This window comes from Podarcis tiliguerta (assembly GCF_965153285.1).
Source record: "Podarcis tiliguerta genome assembly, chromosome: 8".
NCBI lineage: Eukaryota > Metazoa > Chordata > Lepidosauria > Squamata > Lacertidae > Podarcis > Podarcis tiliguerta.
In genome coordinates, this window is record NC_139541.1 from 21,865,164 (window position 1) to 21,888,654 (window position 23,491).

The following is a 23,491-nucleotide window of genomic DNA, read 5'->3' on the forward strand; positions in this document are numbered from 1 at the left end:
CACCTTGTGGGTAAATGGACAGGATCTGGTGGCACTTGGTTCTACAGAATGGAGGACTGGGGAAGCTGATCTACTGGGAAGCATCCCCTGCCAAGCCAGGCAGAAATTAACCTGCCCAATTTACTCTTACCGTGCTGGTGCTGTTTTTATTGTAATTATCTCTATGTTTTTAACAGATAATATATAGAGAGTTTTAATTCTATCAATGTTTATTTTTAATTATTTCCCCTGCTGTATTTCTAGCTCTTCTTAACTTTATCCAAAACAACCTTTAGTCCATAACAGGGAAAAAGGCAGGGTATGAATAAATATAGTAATATTTTATTTCGTAATAATAAATACCATTCGCTCAGACGTCTTCTGCCAGAGATGCTGAGGAGGCTAAACCCAGAGAGTCATGGTCAAACTGTCTAGATCTGCCTACTTCCTAAGTCCAAGGCCAAAATTAATAATAGCCAGGAGTCTGCTTGCTGCAGCTTTAAACAGGCAGGCTTAAACTACAGTTCTGGGAACTGTCCGGTATTTGATCGTAATAAAGATGGATTCGTTGGTTGCAGTTCCCAGGACTGGGACATGGAAGAGAAGTGCAGAGTTCGGATCCCACCCCTTCAGCCATGAAGGCTCTCACCGGGTGTGACCTTGGAGTCAGTCTCGGCCGACCTCACAGGATTGTTGTTGTGGGGGGTATTGTATTGAGGAGTGGGGAAGAGAACCGCTTACACCCCCTTGGAGGAACAGGAATGCCCTATCAACGCCATAAATAAATAGAAATAGGCTCCGCTAACCCGCTCCCCCTCCCACCCGAAACGACGAAGCCTCTGTTCCGTTCCCGGAGCCCCGCCTCCTGCGGAGCGCGGTGACGTCAGCGCGCACGCCCCGGCCCTCCTCCCCCTCCCGCCCTTGCTGCCCAGGCGAGGAGACCCCGCAGCGAGCTGCCAACGCCCGGCGGAGGAGAGCGAGAGCGCCCTGCGTGAGGTAAGGCGCTGGTGCCGCCGAGACGAAGGCGGACGGGCCCGGGTGTGTACGGAGAGGGGTCGCGGGTGGAGGGGGGGACGTTTTCTTCTTGGCGGTGGGGCGGAGGCGGCACGATGGGGGGGAGACGCCGCCGCTGTCGCCCTGGGTTTTTTTTTATCCTTTTCCGCTTGATTGACGGGGGGGAGGGGAAACGGTTTCCCGAGCGAGGTGGGGGAGGGGCGACCGGAAGCTCCGTGAGGAGGAGGAAGAAGAAAGGAAGAAAGAGGGAGAGGGGGGCTACTGGCGGAGGATGGGGGGGGCGTCCGTTAGGCTCTTTATCCGCGCGCCCCGTTTATGAGGAGACAGTTCCTCTTCTCCCCACCAGCACCATCCTGACGGCGGACACCGGGCCGCCTTTCCGCCGGCTTCCCTTATCTACCGGCTGGCCTCCCCGCTCGGTCTTTCCCCCCCTTTCTTCCTGTCTCGGTTCCCCCCTCCCCCACATTCCTCCGTGTATATCCCCGCCGCAATCTCCCCCCCCCCCCCAAGCTGGGCGTGGACGGGGCCCTCGCCAATGCAGAGGAAGGGGAAGAGAGAGAACAGGGAGGGGGCCTCCCGGGGACAGGTCTCTCTCTCCCCCCCCCCCCCAATCCAGGCCTATATGGAGCAGGCCTTTTTAGTCTGCTTCAGACCCGCTTGAAAGAAAGGGGTCCCCCAAATGCACGTTTGGGTTAAAACGTGCATTTCTAATATATAAAAACATTTTGCCATATATATATGTTTGAGTGGCGGGCGGTGCTCCTGTTGGATCAGGCCCCCGACCCAGCACCTGGAGACCATTCGTGGCCGGATCCAAGGGGGGGCTGCCACAGGAGCCCCTGCTGCCTCAAATATATATATGTGTGTGTGTATAGTGAAAAGAAATCGGTCCCAAAATGCATGTTTGGGTGAAAAGTGTGTCCTGGGCCTAAAAAAGGCAGAAGAGACTTGGTCTCTGGCCCACCAGAATACAGGGCAGGGTGGGAGGATCTTTCTTGAGGTGGTGGGGATGTCCCTTTGCCTCCCCGCTGGGAGCAGCACCCTCCCCCATGGCAGGCCCTCTTAATGCAGGAAACTGACAAGAAAGAGGCAGGAGGAGGGGGAGAGAAAAGGGGGATACCATTGAATATGATCCTGCCCTCCCAATCTTGTGAGGGGCTTGTGGAGCAGATGGGAGGACAGGTTCCTTACCCCTGGGAGGGACTTGGGAGGAGAGGACAGACCCCTTCTTCCAGTGGGCTTCCAGTGGAGCAGACAGGCTGGAGGAGGAAAGGGGATCTCTGTTGGCATGCCCCTGCCTCTCTCCCTTGCTCTCAGGGGGGTTACAGAGAGTGAGAGAAGAGGTCTCTGCTCCAGAAGGGATTACAGAGGATAGGATGGTAGGCCCCTGTCTCTTGACAGGTCTGTAATGTAGGACACTGGCAAGAGAGAGGTGTCAGTGAAGGGGGTCCCTGTGGAAGAGGTCGCTTCTTCTGAGGGGCTTGCAAAGGGTGACAGGGCAGGTCCCTGTATTGCAGTACAGAAGGAGATACGTTGAAGAGGGAAATGGAGTTTTGTAGACAGGTTGTTGTCACTGAGAATATAGGAAACGGAAAGGAGGGAGACAACATGGAGAGGAAAATGGAGGATGGAGGGAAAACATACTCTATAGTTATTTTGTATTCAGGCTTAGCTAAAATAGGGGATGATAATAATGCTGATCTCCTAATTAGGATTGCAGCCAGTTTACGTGTGAAGTGCTGTGAGTTCTAAATGCTATGGATTGCATGCAGTTTAGAGTACAGTAGTTGCATTGAAATCCATGGGACAAGTTAGCCATGATTTGCCTCAAGTCTAGTCGATTTCATTGTGAGCTACATGCAGCAAATGTAGTCTGAACCCAAAACTGGTATAATATATTTCCCTTCTCTGCAGTATGAAAAATCACTCCCTACCCACCCCCACTCCAAAGCTGGTGAATCAGTAGAGATGTTTAGCTACTATTCAGGAAGTATTTCTCTCCTCTCCCTTGTCCTCTGCTGCCAGAAACTCCATAGGTGGGCTTAGGTAAGGTATGGGGAACCTTTGGCCCTCCAGATGTCACTGATCTACAATTTACTTGCCCTAGCAAGTGTGGGCAATGACCAGGATTGTTGGGCCTTAGATGAAGCTGCTCCAACCTAAGACTTTCCCCATCTGTGATATTTGGAAGAGGATGCTAATATTTCTGGCCTATTTCATAACTGTTGTCAGGGTTGATGTAAGTTAATGTATATTGAGTACCTTGAACATCTTTATTGGTATTCTCTGTCCTGCCACCTGCAGTATGTGAATTATAATACCAATAATTCAGTGGCTAGGAGACTGGAATTGGCTAGGTGACACATAGACAAGCCACCCTTTCTGTCTTAGCCTTGCAGTCAGATATACATTGCTGTCCATGTATATAGATGTTTATGAAAGATCAAGGAGACAGATTGCTGATCTTTAGTGGTACTATATCACCGCCTTGCGTTAAGAAGATCCTCTGACTTTAGACAGAAAGGGATCCCATGCATCTGGGTGAATAAGTGAGGAATAAGTGGGAGAGGACGGACTCCCCCTGCCAGTCTCTTTCATTTTCATGTTGGCCATGAAGAAGGGGAAGCCTCCTTGTTTGTGGGCAGCCTGGAAACTAAGCAGGCATTTTTAATTTTATAGCCTGCTAGAAGGGCCACTAGCTTACATTTTTATGTTGACTGAGGAGAAACACAGCCCAATAGCCCACTTAGTAGGCAAGTTTAAGTAAGGCTAGAAACTTTAGTGACTTATTTATGAGGCTGTTGTTTCATGACAATAATAAGAGGTTCTTAATGCACTCCTTGAATCTATAACTTCACTGTGGCTGGGTGTTCACATTTTTTAAACAAATCTTAAAATCTACCACACAGAACAGAATATATTACAGTACTTTCACAGAATAAATTGCATGTTGCAAACAATTGGCATATGGAGCTGCCTTGTACTGAGTCAGTCCACTGTTCTACGTACAGCTGGTGTTGCAGAATGGCGGAGAGCTATCATTTGAGAAAACCCTGCTTCACATTTCAGCTCTGCACAAGTGGGTCTTAGGAAGGGTACTCTCTCCCAGCATCAGTTCTCTTCTTTCGCCTGCCCCCAAATCTGCAACATGGGGATAATACAGCTGCTTTAGAGCAGCTATGGTCAACTTCTGGCCTATATGTTGTTAGACTTCAACACTCTTCATCCCTGACAGTGTGCCGTGTTAGCTGGACTGATGGGAGTTGTAGTCCAAGCAACCTCTGGAAGACTTCAGTTTGCACACCCTTGCTTTAGAGAATGGTTGTAAGGATTATTTGAAGCACTTTGAAGACACTATAAATTCTCAGATTTTATTATTATCTGTCCAGATTGGGGTCCTTGGAGTGTAAGAAGGAATTGGCCAGTGGGGTGAAGCTAATACCATCATGATCAAAGATGGTGTTAAGTGGAATGAGATTTTGTTGTGATTTTTTTTGCTTGCAAGTTTATTAAAGGGGAAAACAAAAAGACAGTTTACTTTCACAATACAGTAAACATCCATCTTAATTTACGCACACAGTTTGATATATGTTTTCTCAATAGGTACCAAAATGAAGTTGGTGTTTATAGAAAGTGCATTCAAATGTAGCAAGGTTTTGAGATCTTCAGACTATTGCCTAGTAGTCACCTACTCATCTGTTTATGTGGCTGCCAGAAATAATTGAGCCTTCTGCACAACTAATTTGAGACCTTCTAAATGCAGATTTGTTTTGTTGGTTTTATTGCAAAGTGAGGTGGTAATTCCTTTCAACTAGCTTATAAGAACATAAGAAGCTGCTTTATACCGAATCAGACCATTGGTCCAGCTAGCTTTGTACTGCCAGCACTTAACTGGCAGTGAGTGATCTGCCAGGGTTTCTTGCAGGGATCTTTCCCAGCCCTGGAGATGGCGGGAATTGAACCTTGGACCTACTGTATTGAAGGCAGATGTTCTGCCACTGAGCTACAGCCCTTATTATCAGTCCTACTGCTGTGTGTAAAAGTACAGTGAGTTATTGGGTACCCAGTTATTGAGACCACCAGAAGCATGCTTTCTGTTAACAAATATTGTACTGGAAGAACGTTCACAGAAATCTTGTGATGGAAACTCCTTAGGTTGTTTGAGCCTGTATGCATGCAATGAGATGTATGCAGTACGAGGATCAGTTATTTATTCCAAGTATGGACACTAAAAGGACAGCCATAAAAGCCATTTTACTTTGTAATTAAACTCTCTGCATATGGCTGCAAACTTGTCTTTTCTCATAGTGTGCTTGTGCATGTCCTGATAATTAGATATTGATACATGTTGACTAGCATCCAGCATAAACTGAATCATGTAATAGTACTTTTTGGTATAGAAACTCCCGATGAAGCTTCCTTTATGATAAGAAAGAAGCAAATGGTAACGTGGTACTTTCTGTAGTGGCTCTGTGTTTGTAGTCTTCTTTGGCTAGGAATTGATGCACTTAATCTGACCTTGAAGCTATGTACTGCCTGTTAGCTATAAATCAAATCCCCTAATGTATGTGTCCAGAGAAGTTAACCCAGATATTTCTTGTGCATTTATGCAGACAGATGATAGATGGTGTTAGAAAAATGTCAGCCATGTTCACCCAGAATAATTCTCATTGATTACTGTAGGGCATTTGGAGGACTTTACTGTGGGTTAGTAGCCACCTAGGGAGTATGTGGGCAAATCTCAGTTTACAGAGAGAGTAGCGCCTCTTTACAATACAATTGGTTTTATAGGACAATGTTTCTAGAAAGATGGGACAAATTATATACTGCTTTAACTATTGTAACACTTTAGTCTAGTTGAATTGTGTCTGCAAAAATCGTTGTTTACTTGTTTGCTTAGCAAAGCAATCAGCAAGCTGTTCTTTTTTAATTTATTTTTTAGTGCTTGTAAATCTAACAGTTTCCTTTTCCTATTGCTTTTTATCTCCATTGCATAAACTTGAGGTTTCTATCTGAGGATGGTGTATGTGTGTCTGTCTGTCTGTCTGTCTGTCTGTCATTGACATGAATATTTCAAAATTGTGTTTGCAAGAGTTCTACTTCATATTACTTTTCCCATGCAATTGTTTTCAGGTTTCTCAACCTTTCTGGGTCCTGGGAGCATTTGGATATCTAAGAAACTGTGGTGGGCACCACAGGATACAATTTTCATAGAAGAAAACTGGCAGTGCGCAGACTCTGCCTTCAGCAGGCAGAGCATGTACATCCCCACAAACCAATAAAACACAGACAAAAGAAAAAGACTCTTACTATGCATACGAAGAACAGGCAACCCTCCCCCATTACAACCACAAAGTTTAAAAAGAAACCCTCATTATTATTATTTTAAAAACTATAAAATAGAAATAGGCAGAGGGCCTTGGCAAGCATCAGTGATGTGTCTGAGAACACTGGTGCCCATGGGTGTTACATTCATCAATTATTTTTTAAGGAAAGGTTAAAAGTCATGTCCATTATGCATATGTGAATTTTTAATTCATATCTTATGAAAGCAATGCATTCAGTTTTATTTAGCATGTTGTTGAGGTCTTTTATTTTAATGGAACCTGGATCCAAGGGCTCAATGAGACATTCCTAAATTAACCTGTTATATTGGACTGGTAGTATCACACTTGCCTACTTTAAAGATCTTTATATTTGTCATTTTAAATCAGGGTTTCTCACACTTGTGAGTCATGACCCATGTGAATACTAACATGTTCCTGTGTGGGTCACACAATGAATAGCTGTTTTCATTTTGGGGGCTCCCCGCTTTTTTTTTTGCTAGACTGATTGCTATCTGTTTATTATTTATTTGTTGCATTTATATCCCACCTTCTCTGAAGGAGCTCAAGGTTGTGTCCATTGTTATGCCCCTCTTCACAACAAATCTGTTGAGGTAGGTTGGCTGAGAGGCAGTGACTGACTCAAGGTCACCTAGTGAGCTTCATAACTAAGTGGAGATTTGAACCCTGCTCTCCCAGGTTCTAGTTTTGACACTCTAAACCAGGCATCCCCAACCTTCGGCCCTCCAGATGTTTTGGACTACAGTTCCCATCATCCCTGACCACTGGTCCTGTTAGCTAGGGATCATGGGAGTTGTAGGCCAAAACATCTGGAAGGCCGCAGGTTGGGGATGCCTGCTCTAAACACTACACCACACTGACTCTCTTGCTATTATGTGGTTCCTTTAAGACATAGGCTTGCTTCCCCCTGCCTCTGTCATGCTTAAATTCTACTCAAATATATTTAAAGATGAAAAATTAAAAATGTAAAATTTGTTCAGTGTTAACCTACTGATGAGGTAGTCTTAGCTTAGAAATGTTCATGAAGAACTGCTTTAAACCAAGCTATAACAATGCTCTCTATTTTCTATTAGTGTGTGTCAGAAGAAATTAGCATAGTGAGTTTAGGAAGAGTGCAGCTGGTTATTATTTGTGTGGAATTCAGGTAGCTTCTTAGATTTCAGGGCACCAGTAATTCTTTTGATAAATAATCCAGGGGTCTGTTGACTCCATTGCTAGGAGCTTCTGTGAAGCAAAGCATCTGCTCAGTGCTCTTCATTTCCTTGTTTCTAGTGTGTGTGTTCTGCTATTTGGAATATGTAATCTGAACAGGGTGATGATGTGTGTGGGAACATGTTTTTCATTTCACCTCAAAATTAGGAAAGCAAATACCAGGGTGAATACTAAAAAAAAGTCAGGATTGTATTTTTTGTTTTCTTTAAAAGGTATCATCCAGTGCTTTCAGGTTTAAAACAACAGTTGAAGCTAATATATACCTAGTGTTAATCTCTAGATACTCACTCCATACTTTCTAAAATACTTTTCTCATACTTTTACATGTAATGAGATTAGAGAAAAATCTACCTTTGGGCATCAAAGCATTATAAGTATGGCACAGTGTTTGTCATCTGTGTATTGTGGGCTTGATACTGGGATCTAACAGTAGCCCCAATCAGAAAAGAATTTATTACTGGTGTTCAGATTCCATCTCTGGTTCACAAAAATAATCCACTGAGCCTACCTATATGAGCTCATATTCTTGTTTTAAGCCCTTTAACTATCTAAATTTTGCAGGTATGACCACTTTCAGTTAATGTTTGTGGTTGTGCTAGTCCTTGTTCTGGAAAGGTAGTTATCAGAGTCAACAAATTTTGGCTTATTTAGCCAGCTAAAATGTATTATCGTGGCCCTGCCCCACCCCTTCCAGGAAGGGGCAGGGTCTTGTAACATTCTGTTGAGTGTTGTTCGCCACAGCTGAGGAGAGGAAAGGAGCCATGTCCCCATTCCATTAAACTTCAGAAAGCAGCAGGACGTCTTGTGTCTCAGGCTCAGCCCAGGATCAGGAACAGCCCTTACCATTTCCCAATGCTGCTGAAGTCAGACCTTCATGTTTTTCCAAGCATCGAAGAATACTGGAGAGTCTTGCTTGACCATGGGCTCTCTCCAGAGCAAAATATGTATTTTCAGGTCAGGGCAGTTGTGGATATGGACTGTGTTAGTAAAGCTTCTTATTTACTCTTATAGGTTAGTATAAAGGTTGTACATGTCTTTGACCACTTATGGCAGATTGTTAGTCTACACTTTGGTTTACAAAATGGAAACTTCATTTAAATTAGTCATAGCTGCATAATTGTTTGAACGAGGCCACCCTGAAAATGATCCGTGGATTTTCCTTTTAGTTTGCTCTTCTGATCTGAAGGGTAGTATATGTAAGATTAGAAGAGCTACCTATCTTCCTTTGGTGGCTGGTATGGTGAAGCCTAAGAATGGGTAATATTCCTGTTGGTTGACTTTTGTAGGAACACTTTGTGAACTTGTGAGGGAAGGAAAGTCAAGAAAGCTCTACTGAGATTACATCTCGCGGTAAGGTGTGGCTTGTGTTCAAAGTGGGTGGGCGTGCATCAGAAGGCCCTGTTAAGTAGTTGTGCTGCCTTAGCTGAGCATCAGCATAAAGATTCTACTGAGTGAGGTATGCTTTGATGAGAGGGTGTTAACAAGTGTTAGCAAAGCTTTCTAAATAATGATTCTTAACTGCTAAAGGCAAGCTAGATGTATGCCCTCCCACCTTATCCAATATTCCTCAGTACTTTTCCAGTCCTACTTCCGTGTTGGTGTGTCTCTGCAAAAGAGATAGTAAAGCACACAGAGGAAAGGAACAAGGCAAAGTACAGTGACTCAAAGGAGAACACACCCAACAGTAGGATGGAGCTGTGACCTCATCGATCAGTGTGTATCTATGCTGTTAGAAGGAAGAACAATGTATGTATCTAGATGAAGGAAATACAGTGGTACCTTGGTTTATGAACTTAATCCATTCCGGAAGTCTGTTCTTAAACCAAAGTGTTCTTAAATCAAGGTGTGTTTTCCCATAGCAGCGGGGGACTCAATTTACAAATGGAACACACTCAACAGGAAGTGAAACATGTTCTTATTCCAAGTCAAAGTTCACAAACCAAAACACCTGCTTCCAGGTTTGCAGCGTTCTTAATCCCAAGTTGTTCATAAACTAAGCTGTTCTTAAACCAAGGTACTTTTGTAGCTAGCTTAGCATTTCGAACAGTGAAAATCTGGACAGAAAAGTCTTCAAGCTATTTTTAAGGAAAATTGCAAAAAATGACACTGCCAACATGGCTTGCCATACGTCTGGATTTTCCCAGACACTTTTTTTTTTTTTTTTGCGATTTCTACCCGGACTTCTTCCGACTGCAGTATTCTGGGAAATTCTGGACACATGGCAGCCCTAAGGTAGCTGTACTAAATGGGGCTTTTTAAAGGAAGTGGGCAGCATACATATGTATGCATATGTAACTTGCTGAAATGTTTCATCTTCAGAAAAGCACATTAACCTCTCACCACAGTAATAGCAAAAAGAGCTGCATCTGATTTGTATTTCCTTTAATAACTGGAAACTGAGTTAGAGCACCAAAGGGCGGAATTAGATGCCATGTCAAGCCATATTTTGAAGGGTTCGTTTTAATGTTATTGATCTCAGACAGGCCAAAAGGTGTGGTTCAAAAGGTAGTATTTTTCCTATGTAGTAGAAATTGTTTCTGAAATTAAAATATCAATTGTTTAGTGTGTGTGTTTGGCTGGCTAGGATGTCATTGTTACTTCTGGGTGTCTACTTGCAAAACAGGAAGGAAAGGGCTTGTGGTTAGAAGGCAGATTCCAGCTGTGGTACCGGATATGTAGGCTGGAGGTCCCCAGCTTGGCGAGAGCAAGACATTTAAAGCTTGTTACTAACTTTGAAATTCAGATTAGATAGAAATTGAAATGTGTTGAGATGTATATATCACATTTCTTCATAGACAAAATCATACAAAATACACATAGATCATAAATAAATACTTTCTTCTTTCTTGTTCCTAACCTTACAGTATTTGAGCGTAGGGGAGCATTAATGGTGAATACCTTTTAAATAACGTGCCAGTAACTTTTAAGCAATGTTTTCTCTACCATGTAGGCCCTTTGAGCTTCCATGAAGGTTTACTGGGTTTCCAAGTGATGAGGAAATAAAACTAGAGCCCAACTTGAAATTATTCTTTAATCAATTGTGGTTCCTTATCAGATGTTGAGAAGGAAAATAGATTCCTCCTGAAAGTCTCTTGCCTCTGAATTTTTTGTTTCAACTTTTTAGCTGCTTCAACTGTCATAGACCTTGTTTGACTAAAGTTATTGGGGTGCTAATACAGAAGCTGTAATAGTGATGAAAAACTATTTCCCATTGTACAAAATTATAAAAATATGCAATTGTTTTCTTTTGTTCTTTCTAGATTAATCTTGGACCTGAAAAAGTAGCAGACTTCAGCTATGCAGACGATTAAGTGTGTAGTTGTGGGTGATGGTGCTGTTGGTAAAACATGTCTTCTAATTTCTTACACAACAAATAAATTCCCCTCTGAATACGTACCAACGGTGAGTAAAGAGTAACATTTCAATATTTTTCTTTTCTGTGTAATGTGGGGAATAGCAAATCTTAACTCTGTCAGTTAAATTACATACTGGTACATGTATATCATTAGTTGATTCCTGTATTTTATGTGTTTTCGCTTTTAGCGATATTGTGTATACATGATGTGGCTGTGGCATTGTATTTTTGTATGTTTTACCATGTTTCTGAATCCATATTCTGTTTGAGGGATTAGTATTTCTCCTAGCATGTAGACATGGTAATTTGCAGACTCCTTTGTTGAGGCCATTGGTTCTCAGTTCATATAACTAATTATATAAGTCTCTAGTTTGCTCTGTCAGCTATCTATTTGATCACTACACAGGTGTAAAATTTCTGGATTTTTTAAAATAAAATTTGAAATGTGTGTAGTACTTAATCAGACTTTAAAGACCATAAAAAGTATATAGCACATAAATTGTACTGTTTGGTAACAGGTGCATTTATGACTCTTTAAATGACAGAAGCCTTAGTTTTATTCAAACTGTAATTACAGATGTATCCAGCATTTGAGATGAAGTAGCAAGCTGATTGGGGTGGGGGGACAGAAAATCTGCAACACCAGAGGAGGCAGTGGGATAAGCATACTCATAAGCTATAATCCCTCTTTCAGAGAGATTCCAATTTATTTGCAACAGAAAAAGCAGAACTAGAGACTGACTCTAACTTAACAGGTCATAATATTGATGATGATGATGATGATGATGATGATGATGATGATGATGATAATTTGTTATTTGTACCCTGGCCATCTGGCTGGGTTTCCCAAGCCACTCTGGGCAGCTTCCAACAAAGATTAAAGTACATTAAAATGTCACACATTAAAAACTTCCCTAAACAGGGCTGCCTTCAGATGTCTTCTAAATGTCAGGTAGTTGTTTATCTCTTTGACATCTGATGGGAGGGCGTTCCACAGGGCGGGTGCCACTACCGAGAAGGCCCTCTGCCTGGTTCCCTGTAACTTTGCATTTTGCAGTGAGGGAACCGCCAGAAGGCCCTCGGCGCTGGACCTCAGTGTGGGCAGAATGATGGGGGTGGAGACGCTTCTTCAGGTACACTGGGCCAAGGCCGTTTAGGGCTTTAAAGGTCAGCACCAACACTTTGAATTGTGCTTGGAAACGTACTGGGAGCCAATGTAGGTCTTTCAGGACTGGTGTTATATGGTCTTGGCGGCTTCTCCCAGTCACCAGTCTAGCGGCTGCATTCTGGATTAGTTGTAGTTTGTGGATTACCATCGAAGGTAGCCCCACGAAGAGTGCATTGCAGTAGTCCAAGCAGGAGATAACTAGAGCATGTACCACTCTGGCGAGACAGTCCGTGGGCAGGTATGTTCTCAGCCTGCGTACCAGATGGAGCTGGTAGACAGCTGCTCTGGATACAGAACTGACCTGCGCCTCCATGGACATCTGTGAGTCCAGAATGACTCCCAGGCTGCACACCTGGTTCTTCTGGGGCACAGTTACCCCATTCAGGACCAGGGAGTTCTTCACACAAAATTAAATATGGATGCTGAGTTTTGCTTTTTTAGTTTCAGAAAAAAATGATCAGCGTGAATGTTGAGTTAAATTACTAAGTAGTACAGTGTTATAAATTTCTAATCACAGCAAAAAGTGAGTGTAGTAGTAATTGTGGTCAAAATTAACCACATGAAAGCCACATGCCACTTTAAAAAATGTTTACCTGTAAATCAGGCATGGCCAAACCTGGCCCTCCAGATGATTTGGGACTACAGTTCCCATCATCCCTGACCACTGGTCCTGTTAGCTAGGGATGATGGCAGTTGTAGTCCCAAATCATCTGGAAGGCCAAGTTTGGCCATGCCTGCTATAAATACTAGCGTCACAAGCTTTTATTTATTCAGTAACAATGTCTGGAAGACACTGAAATTCAATTCTGAATTCTTATTTTACTTCAATAAATTTCAGAAACTGAAGGTTTCAACAGATTGAAACAAGCCTTTCTACTCTTTCTTAATCTCGGTATTCGTAAATATTGACAATGTTTTCACATGATGGAGAATCAGGGAATTTGAGAGATCTCCATGTTTACAGTATGCTAAAAGTGGAATTACTTATCACTTACCTTAAAGAATAATTACATGATTATTGGAAAGCATTTTGATAGTGTAAAGATAAAATAGTATTTTAAAACCTTGCCTTAAACCTTAAGGCTTAAAAGTATTTCCTTCATTCTGAAAAATACATTAGTTCAGAAGAGTGCCCCCCCCCCGCGTGTTTTCCCCTATGTCTCTAATTTTTCCACTGGAAATCTTAAAAGACGTTGGCAGATTATTTTTTCCCCAGTTGTCTTCCATACCTTCACATCTCTAACCCCTACACCTTAGCAGTTAATGGATCTTCTGTGCTCTACAGTAAATCCTTGTATTGTCTTATTTTCTTCTCACTTACCATATCAAATTTTAAGGATGTGAGCAGCTATGCTTTGAGCTGGCTTTTTTTTTTTTTTTGGCATTCCTTTGATCTTCCCTTCAGGCTATCACATCTTGGTCCTCATAATAGCATGATAAAGCAAACCAGGGCTTTCTGGTGTAAGACAAGTTCCTCTAGTTTTGATAAGAGCATAGACCCCTTATAAGTTACTGTGGACTGCTGCCTAAGTAAAGGTTTATCTTTAGATCAATATAGTATCCCTTTAGGGCATTCCCCCCTCTGCCACTGAATTGGTTTCCATTTAGCAAGCATGTATCTATATAGCTAAATAAAACATAAAAGTGAGTTGCTACAAAGCCATAATCTGAAGATCCTCACTTATCTCATTTGATAAAGGAAATTCTGTTGCAAGTTGGGGTCTGCAGAATAGACTGCCCAAACACCCTATTTCATACTGAATATCATTGAAATTAGCATCTGAGAGAGGCTGCTGCTGTACTGCTTCAGCAGTGAGACCAAGAAACAATGGCATGATACAAAGCATTATTGTATGGTTTGCTAAGCATGGGAAGCTTGCAGTTAAGATGTTCTTTTGGAAAGGATTGTGTTCTGTGGATGTTTGCTCGCACATGCATGTAGTGTAGTAGGTAAAATGTTCACCTTTGACTATTCTGCTACACCATAATCAGAGCCCTGAACCCATTTTTCACTAGTTGACCAATGTGCTACCTGCATTAAGATGTAAATGTTAACATAAACTGTCATCTATAACTTGAACCTTTTAAAGATTTCAGTCTTTATAAAACTAGCAAATCTGCTTGTTCAGCTTTAAAAAAGAGAGAGAAAACGAAACAATTGTGCTATTTATTTTAACTACTTTTTACAATCAGTTTTTTCATTTGATTTTCAGTAGACAAGAGTGGGCTATATTTTTACTGTGTTGCTTACTTTATGCTTTGTACTTCATAACAGTGGCAACTGCAAATTTTGAAGAATATAATAAGGTTTTTGTAAGTTTCTTTTTATTGGCAGGTGTGCCAACTTCAATGTTGTTGTGTCTAGTGGTGATAATTGAACTCAGTCATCTGATAGGTCATGAACACAAATTCACACTTCTCTTTTGACTGTTGGTTTACCTGCCTGCATATGGCGCATGTTTGGAAGGTGATGTTTTCACTCTGCCTCTTCTCTCTTATTCCCCAGGTGTTTGATAACTATGCTGTAACAGTGATGATTGGTGGAGAGCCATATACCTTAGGCCTCTTTGATACAGCAGGTAAGCTCTCTTTTGAAATTAAACCCATGGAGAAAGCAGGTGACTTGATTTCCTAGATGCTTACCTAAATTTTCAAGACAGGCTTTCAAATTTTGAAAAAACTTTCAACCATCAAGTATACACAGAATTGCAGGATATGACTGTATTATGTGGTCAAAGCAGTATTTTCCAGTTGGCCCCCAGGTGGTGAAGCTCAATATCTTGTCATCCTGCATCTGTAACCCCTTAGGCAGCCTTTGAGCTCAGACCATTTTGTGAGGGTGTGAAAGGGATTTAAAATATAGTGGAGAGACTCTTACTCTTCTAGTAAAAGTGGCTGTTTCAGCTAGAATTGAGAACTAATCTGGTAGGCACTTCTCTTGGGGGACTAGAGAAGGAACAGAATGAAGATGAACAGGACAGTAAAGGGAAAGAAGTAAAGAGGAAGAAGCCATTGTAACAGGAAGAGTAGAAGGGAGGATGTAGCATAGTTTGTGAGAATAGGGGAAGGTTTATTGTATTAGTTCATCTGAGGTGTATGAAATAGCATAGTGCACTCTTTGTGGCTATGTTACGCAGTATGTTGTCTTAAGGATTGTGTGTGCACACTTCTGTTTCCAATCCAGGAATGCTACTTTGGCAGCACTCTATCCTTTCTTGCCTTTAGGCAGGGTGGACATTGCCATTCATACAGCTTTCATGATGTTTCACAGTATTTCTAGGTTGTGAAATTAAGCACAGAGGGTGACTAAGGCTTCCAGTTCTTGCCTGGCTGGGATGGGCACTTATGCATAGATGGTGTAGTGCATGTGAGTAAGCACTGTGGCAGATCAGCAGGGAGGAAGGATGGTTCCAGTGGAGTTGCTGCTTGCCAAATTCTGGTCAGTGGAGAGCAGTGTCTACTTCTCACAGGGTGATTTGGCAATTTGCAATGTGCATGGCAGTAATAGGCTGCTTTTTCTCTGGATGAAGTGGAGAATTGCTTCTGCTTATCTGCCTGACATCAGAGTAAGTCAGACTCATGGCACCTGTGGTATTGGTATCAAAGAATTCTTCCTACATGGAACTGAAAATCTCAGGCTGAATTTCTTAGGGTATTTATACCACCATTCTATAAAATAATCAAGGTGGCTGCTTGATCTGGTTTCTGGTTGATAAATTGATATACTAGATGAAAATTGTCAGTTTTCTGTTGTCTGACCATAATCTTGAGAGCATAGATAATCTTGAGAGCAAGGAAGATAAGTTGTTTGGGGTGTAAGAAGTTATTAATCTACGGCAGTACTCTCCACGCCTCCCCCCCCCCCCCCCGTATGCCTGCATAGTTATCTGAAAAAAATGACACATTTATAAGGCCTTCCCCGTCAATATAGGCTTCTGATGTCATTTTTTAATTTTAATAGGACAGGAAGATTATGACAGATTACGGCCCCTCAGCTATCCACAGACAGATGTGTTTCTGGTCTGTTTCTCAGTGGTCTCGCCATCTTCATTTGAAAATGTGAAAGAAAAGGTGAGTATTCTTTGACCCCCAAACTAGTTTTTGTCAGGCTTTGTAAAAAGTGTCCTGTGTTGTTTGATATCCTGATATTTGCATTACGACCATCATATTTTATCTTCTCTTCAGTGGGTACCTGAAATCACTCACCATTGTCCAAAGACTCCCTTTTTGCTTGTTGGGACCCAAATTGATCTCAGAGATGACCCTTCAACAATTGAGAAACTTGCCAAGAATAAGCAGAAGCCTATCACTCCTGAGACTGCTGAAAAGCTGGCACGGGACTTGAAGGCTGTCAAATATGTGGAATGCTCTGCACTCACACAGGTAAGGCTTCTCATTTGTGGTGTTCTGGACTATTTCTTTCTTAGTAGAGTGGAATAGCTAAACATGCTCTTTGGGGAAGTGAGTTCTTTATGGTTCATTCTAGCTGCATGAGAAGAATTTAAATGTTTTTCACCTGAAGATACTAGAACTAGCTTCAAAAATTTATCAAGTATTTTTGACTTACTTTCTTGAGCATTTATTTCTGCAAACAAATTATTTTCCTTACACATGTTTATCATTGAGCATATAATAGAACAAACACAAATTTTGTCAGGATGGTTAATTGTTATGAAAAACGGCTAAATTATAGTCAATAAAGATGTGTATCTCATCATCATGGGTTCTGTAAGGGTTCTAGGTGATAGTGTGAGTGATTCTAACGCAAGAACACTAATTAAAACAAGTGGACCGGTATGATTGACAATTCAAAACCAGTCCTATATAACACATACAGAATTGAATGAGTTTCTCACCTACCTTTGATGCACAGGGAACACCTATTAATAAAAATAAACTGATATGTGAGAAAGCATACTTTACAGCTAAATTTAATGCATGTATGTTGGTGAAACATTAGTGGTGTTACGGAACTGCAATAGTAATTATACCTAATCAGTTGATTTTATGCATGAGAATCATGATGAACTTGCACAAATAGTAAATGGCTTAAGGTTTTGAGTTACTTTTTCCTGCATATTACTGGCACTGCAGCAAAACTACGACACCTTTTCAGAAATTAGGCTTTTTCAGGGAATTGTGACTTCCCACAAATCCCTTTCCCAAATCCCAACTAACACATAGTTGGACATGGAACTGTAATATCATCAAGCATAGGGCTGGAAATATTTCTGCTTATAATTCTGTGAATAGCATTAGGGCTTTACCTAAGTTCTCATTATCACTTGGTGGTATACGCAAGTGGTGAAACACACTGTAGTTTTGAGCTGTGACCACCAGGCACTCTCACCCATTGCTGCAGCAGGCCCTTCTTTCTGAGATTTCATAGATTCTAACTAGAAATTCCAGCCAAAATCTTCCACATAATTCTTCCAAGTTAAGGCAACCTTTGCCAACCTGGTGTCATCAGTTGTTTTGGACTACAACTCCCATTTGGTTGGTGGGAGTTGTAGTCCAGACATCCGGAGGGCTGCATATTGGTGATAGCTAAAGTAGGGAATCTCATTACTGTATGCTGTAGCCTGTAGTTGTCTCAAATGATAATATCACTTTTGGCCTTTTAAATGTTCCTAAACCCATTTTAGGCAAGAATTTATAGAAAACATAGTGAATTAAAAAAACAACCTGTTTTTGTGAAATGGCTTTTCAAAGGCTAGCCTGTCACAAATCTAAAACAAAGTTAACAAGCATGTTAAGCTTGAGATTGTATTTAGAACAGTTGCTTTCACACTTATAATCCAGGATCAGCTAAATTGCTTTTCTGTATAAAGAACAAAGCAAGGGAGAAACTGCTGCTTTATGGTGTAATAGATTATACCATTACACTACTTTATTATTATTACTCTGATACTTGTGTAATGGAGTTGGCAAATGATTACAGCAGGCACTGGGATGCAGTCCCTGGTTGCAGGAAATCCTTTCTGTGGCTCTCCAGAGGATATTCAGCTGAGCTTACTACATGCTTGGATGATCATGTAGGCCTATTCCATGACGTCAAATCACTTAATCACTTACATCATTTTTCCCCACAAAACCTCTGTTCAGTGTAAGATTGTTTATCTAAAGCAGACAGATAAATGAAAAATGATCTGTTTGGGGGTGGGGTGCTTGTGCTGGTAAGATGTATATTTGCAGGACCTATTTCTTTCACTCTCTGGGCTATTGGTTGCGTACAGTGCAGTAGATTTAGGCGAGTCCAGTGTCTTCAGTTTCAGTTGCAAATACTTATCTGTCAGTTTGTGACAGTGGCAAATCTGTTACAGAGTTGCTGTTCCTTTTCTTAGAAATCCTGTTGCTGCAGATCATTGGTTTGTGCATTGATGTGTCTGTTGTAGACAAAAACGTTTGTTCACTTGGTGTTCAGAACACACAGTTGTCTAGAGCTCCCATTTCTGATTTCTTTTACCTGTCTTAGGGACCTCAGGGGCCATAATTGCTGTTGTTGACACAGTAACTGGAGCATACCATTTTATAAGCTGGTGTGTGTTCATGCCGAAACCAGTGTTCGTGAGCTGCAATAATCTTTGCTTCCCTGGACTTTATGGCAACCCCAGAGAGGTGGTGTGGAGTTGTCTTAACTCTTAACATGGTCAAGACAGTACTGATTTTTCCCATTCATTGAGAATCGCTGAAAGATTTGTTGATAGCCAGTCCTCCCAAATACTTGTGAATAGCACTTGAGCCTACATTTACATGCATTAGGTTCTTCTACAGTTGGCAGAGCATGCTGTTAAACCATGAAAGTGGGTGGTGAGTATTTTGCTACTCATGAGTAGCAATATGAAATTGGAGAGCAGCAAACGAATTCCCGGGACATGCCACCCTATGAGGGTTCTAACCTCACCCATCCTTTGCTGTAATATCAGTAAGTTTTGAAATAACTAGAGGCTACATTTGGCCAAAAGTATTCCCTGTGGTGCTCTCCCTTCGTAATGCTCTGTGTAGGTAGGTGTTGCTGCTGAAATGAGCTTGACAGCAGCAGATGGCCACCCAGAGCAAGTGCCATCAGGATGTGAAATGGGAGGGACTGCAGCTGAGCAGGGCGTACCCTTAGATAAGCAACTACCTTGTGATTTTCTTGGCAGTGGTGGTGGCAGTGCCAGGAATGAGCCTTCCTGAGTAGATTTTGTTTCATTTTGAGAGGGACATGCAATTTTGAGGTGTTCACTAACACAACTACTTTTCAGCTCTTCCTTTTAACTTACAAAGCTCCTTTTGGAAAGAGATACGTTACAATATTTCACTCATAGGGTAAGAAAACATCTACAAGTATCCAGGTAGCATTCTTGCTAAGCCTTCTGCTGTGCTTGTCTTGTTTCCTCTTTCCCTCAAAGATCTACTTTGTTACAAAGTAAATCTGCTTTGCTGACCACCTTTTTCCTGAATGCTCTTTGTATCTGCTTGTGTGAGTGTGTGTGTGTTTGTGTCTCTCTCTAATCCTCTAACCTGGCTACTATTTTTTTCTCCTTCCCTCTGTCTTATAGAGAGGTCTGAAGAATGTGTTTGATGAGGCTATCCTAGCTGCCCTCGAGCCTCCGGAAACTCAACCCAAACGGAAATGCTGTATATTCTAAAACAGTTTCCTCTTTTTTTCCTTTCTTGTTGCTGCTTCCTCTGTCCTGCTGCTGTAGAAAGTTGGTTGAAAAACAAATAAAACCATCCTGATTGAAAGAAGCTGTGTCTTTACTTAACGTCTTAGAGCAAACTCTGTATTAGCTTTTGGATTGGAAACTGCTTATACAATTCGTTATGGCTATGGAACATGAACTGGACTCGCTTAAACCTTTTGCTTCTTGGGTTGCTGGATCTTTAATAGCTTTATAAGTTAGGTTGCTAAGGGACTGAAGGTCTATTTCAAAAGTTAAACTTGAGAGGAATAAGTGAAAACCTGGTTAAGAGTTTTTATATCCAAATGAGAAGTGATGTGCAATTCATTTTCTCTCTTGTGGCTCTGTTAACTGTATTTGCATGATGATTGTACCTGACATAGTGACCTGCAAGTGATGCTGAAATGGTGAAGGATTTTCTGGTTTTCCTCTGTGCAGTGGGGCTTGCTGTTGCTTTGGCTGTTTGTGCTGTAGTGGAGTATTTGTTGGTCCTCTAAGTGGGAGGGGAAGGAAGTTTGGTGTACCTGCTACTGCTTGACAGACGTCTTAACTTCTGTTTTCAGTGACACAGTATCACTTATTTTTACTCATTCTCAAAACTTGCAACTGTAAAATGTAAAGCTTCTTTAAAACAAAGTCATACCATTTGGCTTCTGTTGTCTGAAGGAAGGAAAAGACATACAATTGTAGTTCTTTACATTTCAAAATTAAAATTAGTTGTTTGTATAAATGCCTGATGAAGCATTATTCCTGTCTGCATTCATTTGCTTCAGTTTAACATTTATACACTATAGTACCTACCTGTTCATTTTCCCATTATTGAAGTCTACTACCATTCCTTGCTTCCAAGTCTACTGCTGCTTCAGTAACACATGGTACGTCACACGGCTTGGCTGATTTGTGCCAAAGGATTCTCCATTCTTGCTTGCTTGCTAATCTAACCTGGGTGTCACTTGCCCCCTTTCCTTGGATCATTACTTCTTTTTCAACACAGGGGATAATGCATTGTCATTAGCATGTGAGTTGTAATATTACTTACACACACACACACACACACACACACGGTCCATGGGAATTGCTTTAGTACATGTACTTCATTTCTTGAAATATTGAGACTTGCTGAAAATGTCCTCAGGCTGTTTTATGGGCTTAAATGTTGGGTGCTCTGTATTATTATTATTATTATTATTATCATCATCATCATTTAAAAAGACTGATAAACAAGGTTCAAACACTCGGAAAGGAATATTGCTTCACTGCAGGATCTTCATCTCTACTCAATCTTTAACTTTGTCTTTGTGGGCTTTTTAAAACACGGTTTGCTTTTAATAACCCAGAAAATGAGACAGCCCCTTTCTCTTTGCCCCTTTTCAGAAAGGCCTAAAGAATGTATTTGACGAGGCGATATTGGCTGCCCTGGAGCCTCCGGAGCCGAAGAAGAGCCGCAGATGTGTGCTGCTATGAACATCCCTTCACGGCCCCCTTCTGCAAAGCTGGTGTTGATGTCATACTAAAAGCAATGTTGAAATCAAACTAAAGATTCAGATTTTCCCATTTGTTTTTGCAATAATGACGAATGTCGTGCACCCTCTTCCCATTCGCTCCCTGTGTGAGATGCAAATGTTAGTGCTCTTCCTCCAGTGCCCTTCAGTTAGTTGAATTTTTTTTAAAAAATAATAATAATATTGTATTTCAGCAAACACTGATCAGTACTAGGGTTTTTTGTTTGTTTACTGTTTAATTTCTTTGTTTTTAAAATTCAGGCATGCTTGTGGTGATTTTTCTCTGTAACAGACTAACTTTTAGGCTCTGGCCTCAAAGCCTTTCCCCATCATGCTAGGCTGGCGCTGCTTGGATTCTTTGATCTTCTGTGGCCAGCTTGCAGTCTAGGGGGAGCAGGTTTCAGTCCTTGGAACGTATTCTGGAAATGAGAATGTCCCAAAACTGGTGCTCCATTGAAGAGGGGTGTAGTTCATCCTGCACCTCCTCTGAAGTTGCCTTCGATCTGTTTCCCTTTCTTTTCTCCAAGCAGGTCAGAAATTCCCATCTTGCCCTTTAAAACATGAAATGTGTAAACAAGTCTTTTGTTTATATATTACGCCAAAAGCTTTTTTTTTTTTTTGGGTGCGTAACGCACACACACATCTACACAAACCCCACCTAACTTTGCCAATTACTAATTCTTTTGTAGTTAGTTTTCAAAACTTGACATTATTAGGCATTAATTGAAAGGGGAGAACTGCATCTTTTTAAAGTTAGTGCAGTCCATTGGATTTGCTAAACAACCAGCCTCTCTCTTGGCAAGCAGAGGCTTCTGATCAGCCACATGAGTGAGATTTTGAAACCCACTCACATGGCCTTTGCCTGCTGTAATGGAGGGTTGAAGCTAACCAGCTGACTATGCCGCAAAACGGTTTAGCATTCTCTTTGAAGAGGGGGAAGGAGACACGCCTCCATGAGGAGAAAATGTGGATGGGAAAGATGTTCAATACGGCACCTTGGGGACCAGTAGAGGAATTACCTTAAAAGTGCATTGTGTGTCAGCAGCTCTTGCCTCCCCAGGTTGTTGCTTAGTATAACACACCATGTGAGGGTCTTTGACTCCAGTGTTAATAGGGATCTTACTAGAACTATACTCTGGCTTAATATTTCTCAGTCTTCCCAAATTCTAATTCTTATAGTCTCGTTAGTGTTGAACTGATGCTTTTTTCCATGTCTAAGTTCTTTGTATATGCATTTTTCAGATGTATTAAACATAAAGTATCTTCACAAGCCCGACTGAGAATACTTTTATTTTCCCTGACTGATTTATGTCTAAAGAGTTGAATCCAGCTAAATATTACTCACTATAGACCCATTAGAATTAATGAACCTTAGCTCGTCATGTCTATTAACTTCAATGGGTCTGCTCTGAGTAGGACTGAGATTGGAGACAACTTATAGTCTGTGTGTCTTTTTAAAGAAATAAGCACACTTTCCCTCCCTGAACCTCTTCTTGAGCTATGAGTTCAGGACCCCCCCCCTTTATATATATAATTTTTTTCAGGACTCACTTTTCAACAACTAGTTTAAAACTTCCCTCCATGCTCTGCTGACTGGAGGCTTCTTGGCCAGTTTTGAGATTTATTTTGCCTTGTAGGGAGGATTTTGGAGATCTTGTTTTTACTTTGTGCATTCCAGAACCCTGTAGCTTAGAAGAAAATGTCCATTGATTACTTTGTGCTTGTGGTTTGGATTTAGTATCCAAATGTGGTGCCTTTCCTCAAAAGAGAAGTTTGTTCTCTTGTTGTAAAATAACGGCAAACAAATAAACTTTTTGGGATGTCCATGAATAACTTCTTGCGCTGTGAGCTTCTAGCTGTTAAAGCACTTCTCAAAGCCTAGTTGAAGTAAAACATCTTCAAGAAATTCCTAGAGTAGTAGCACCCTGAGAATGGGTCACAAATGAAAGATGAGTGTTGGCTTCTAGCGTCTACTATGAATTTTGTGAGTAGATTTTTTTTAGTGATCAGTTATTATGACTTGGCTTACAGCAGTGTTCTTTATATTTTGGACAAGTCTTGGCATCTGTTCATTCAACCTGTGAGTTGATCATCCTCTGATACAGCAATTTCAATTCTGGATTTTTCATCTAAGTGTGCTCTGGTAGGGACCCTTGCTAGACCTGATGCTTTAGTCCAGGGGTGTATAACATTTGGCCTTCCAGATGTTACTGGACTGGACTACATCTCCCACCCTCCCTGTCCATTAG

General features: G+C 41.4%; 1 protein-coding gene across 3 annotated transcripts; it reads left to right on the top strand.

Moving 5' to 3' along the window:
- The first annotated feature begins 849 nt into the window (after nt 1–849).
- CDC42 (cell division cycle 42) lies at nt 850–22,512 on the top strand. Of its 3 annotated transcripts, none has more exons than XM_083452297.1 (6): nt 850–975; nt 10,811–10,952; nt 14,580–14,652; nt 16,035–16,144; nt 16,259–16,456; nt 19,618–22,512. In XM_083452297.1, the coding sequence occupies exons 2-6, from the start codon at nt 10,848–10,850 to the stop codon at nt 19,705–19,707; spliced, it is 576 nt and encodes a 191-aa protein (XP_083308423.1). In that variant the 5' UTR covers nt 850–975; nt 10,811–10,847; the 3' UTR covers nt 19,708–22,512. The 3 variants fall into 3 exon arrangements, with proteins under 3 accessions (XP_083308423.1, XP_083308421.1, XP_083308422.1); XM_083452295.1 differs by having other exon boundaries at nt 851–975; nt 21,115–22,512; XM_083452296.1 differs by having other exon boundaries at nt 929–1,017; nt 21,115–22,512.
- The last annotated feature ends 979 nt before the right edge of the window (nt 22,513–23,491 follow it).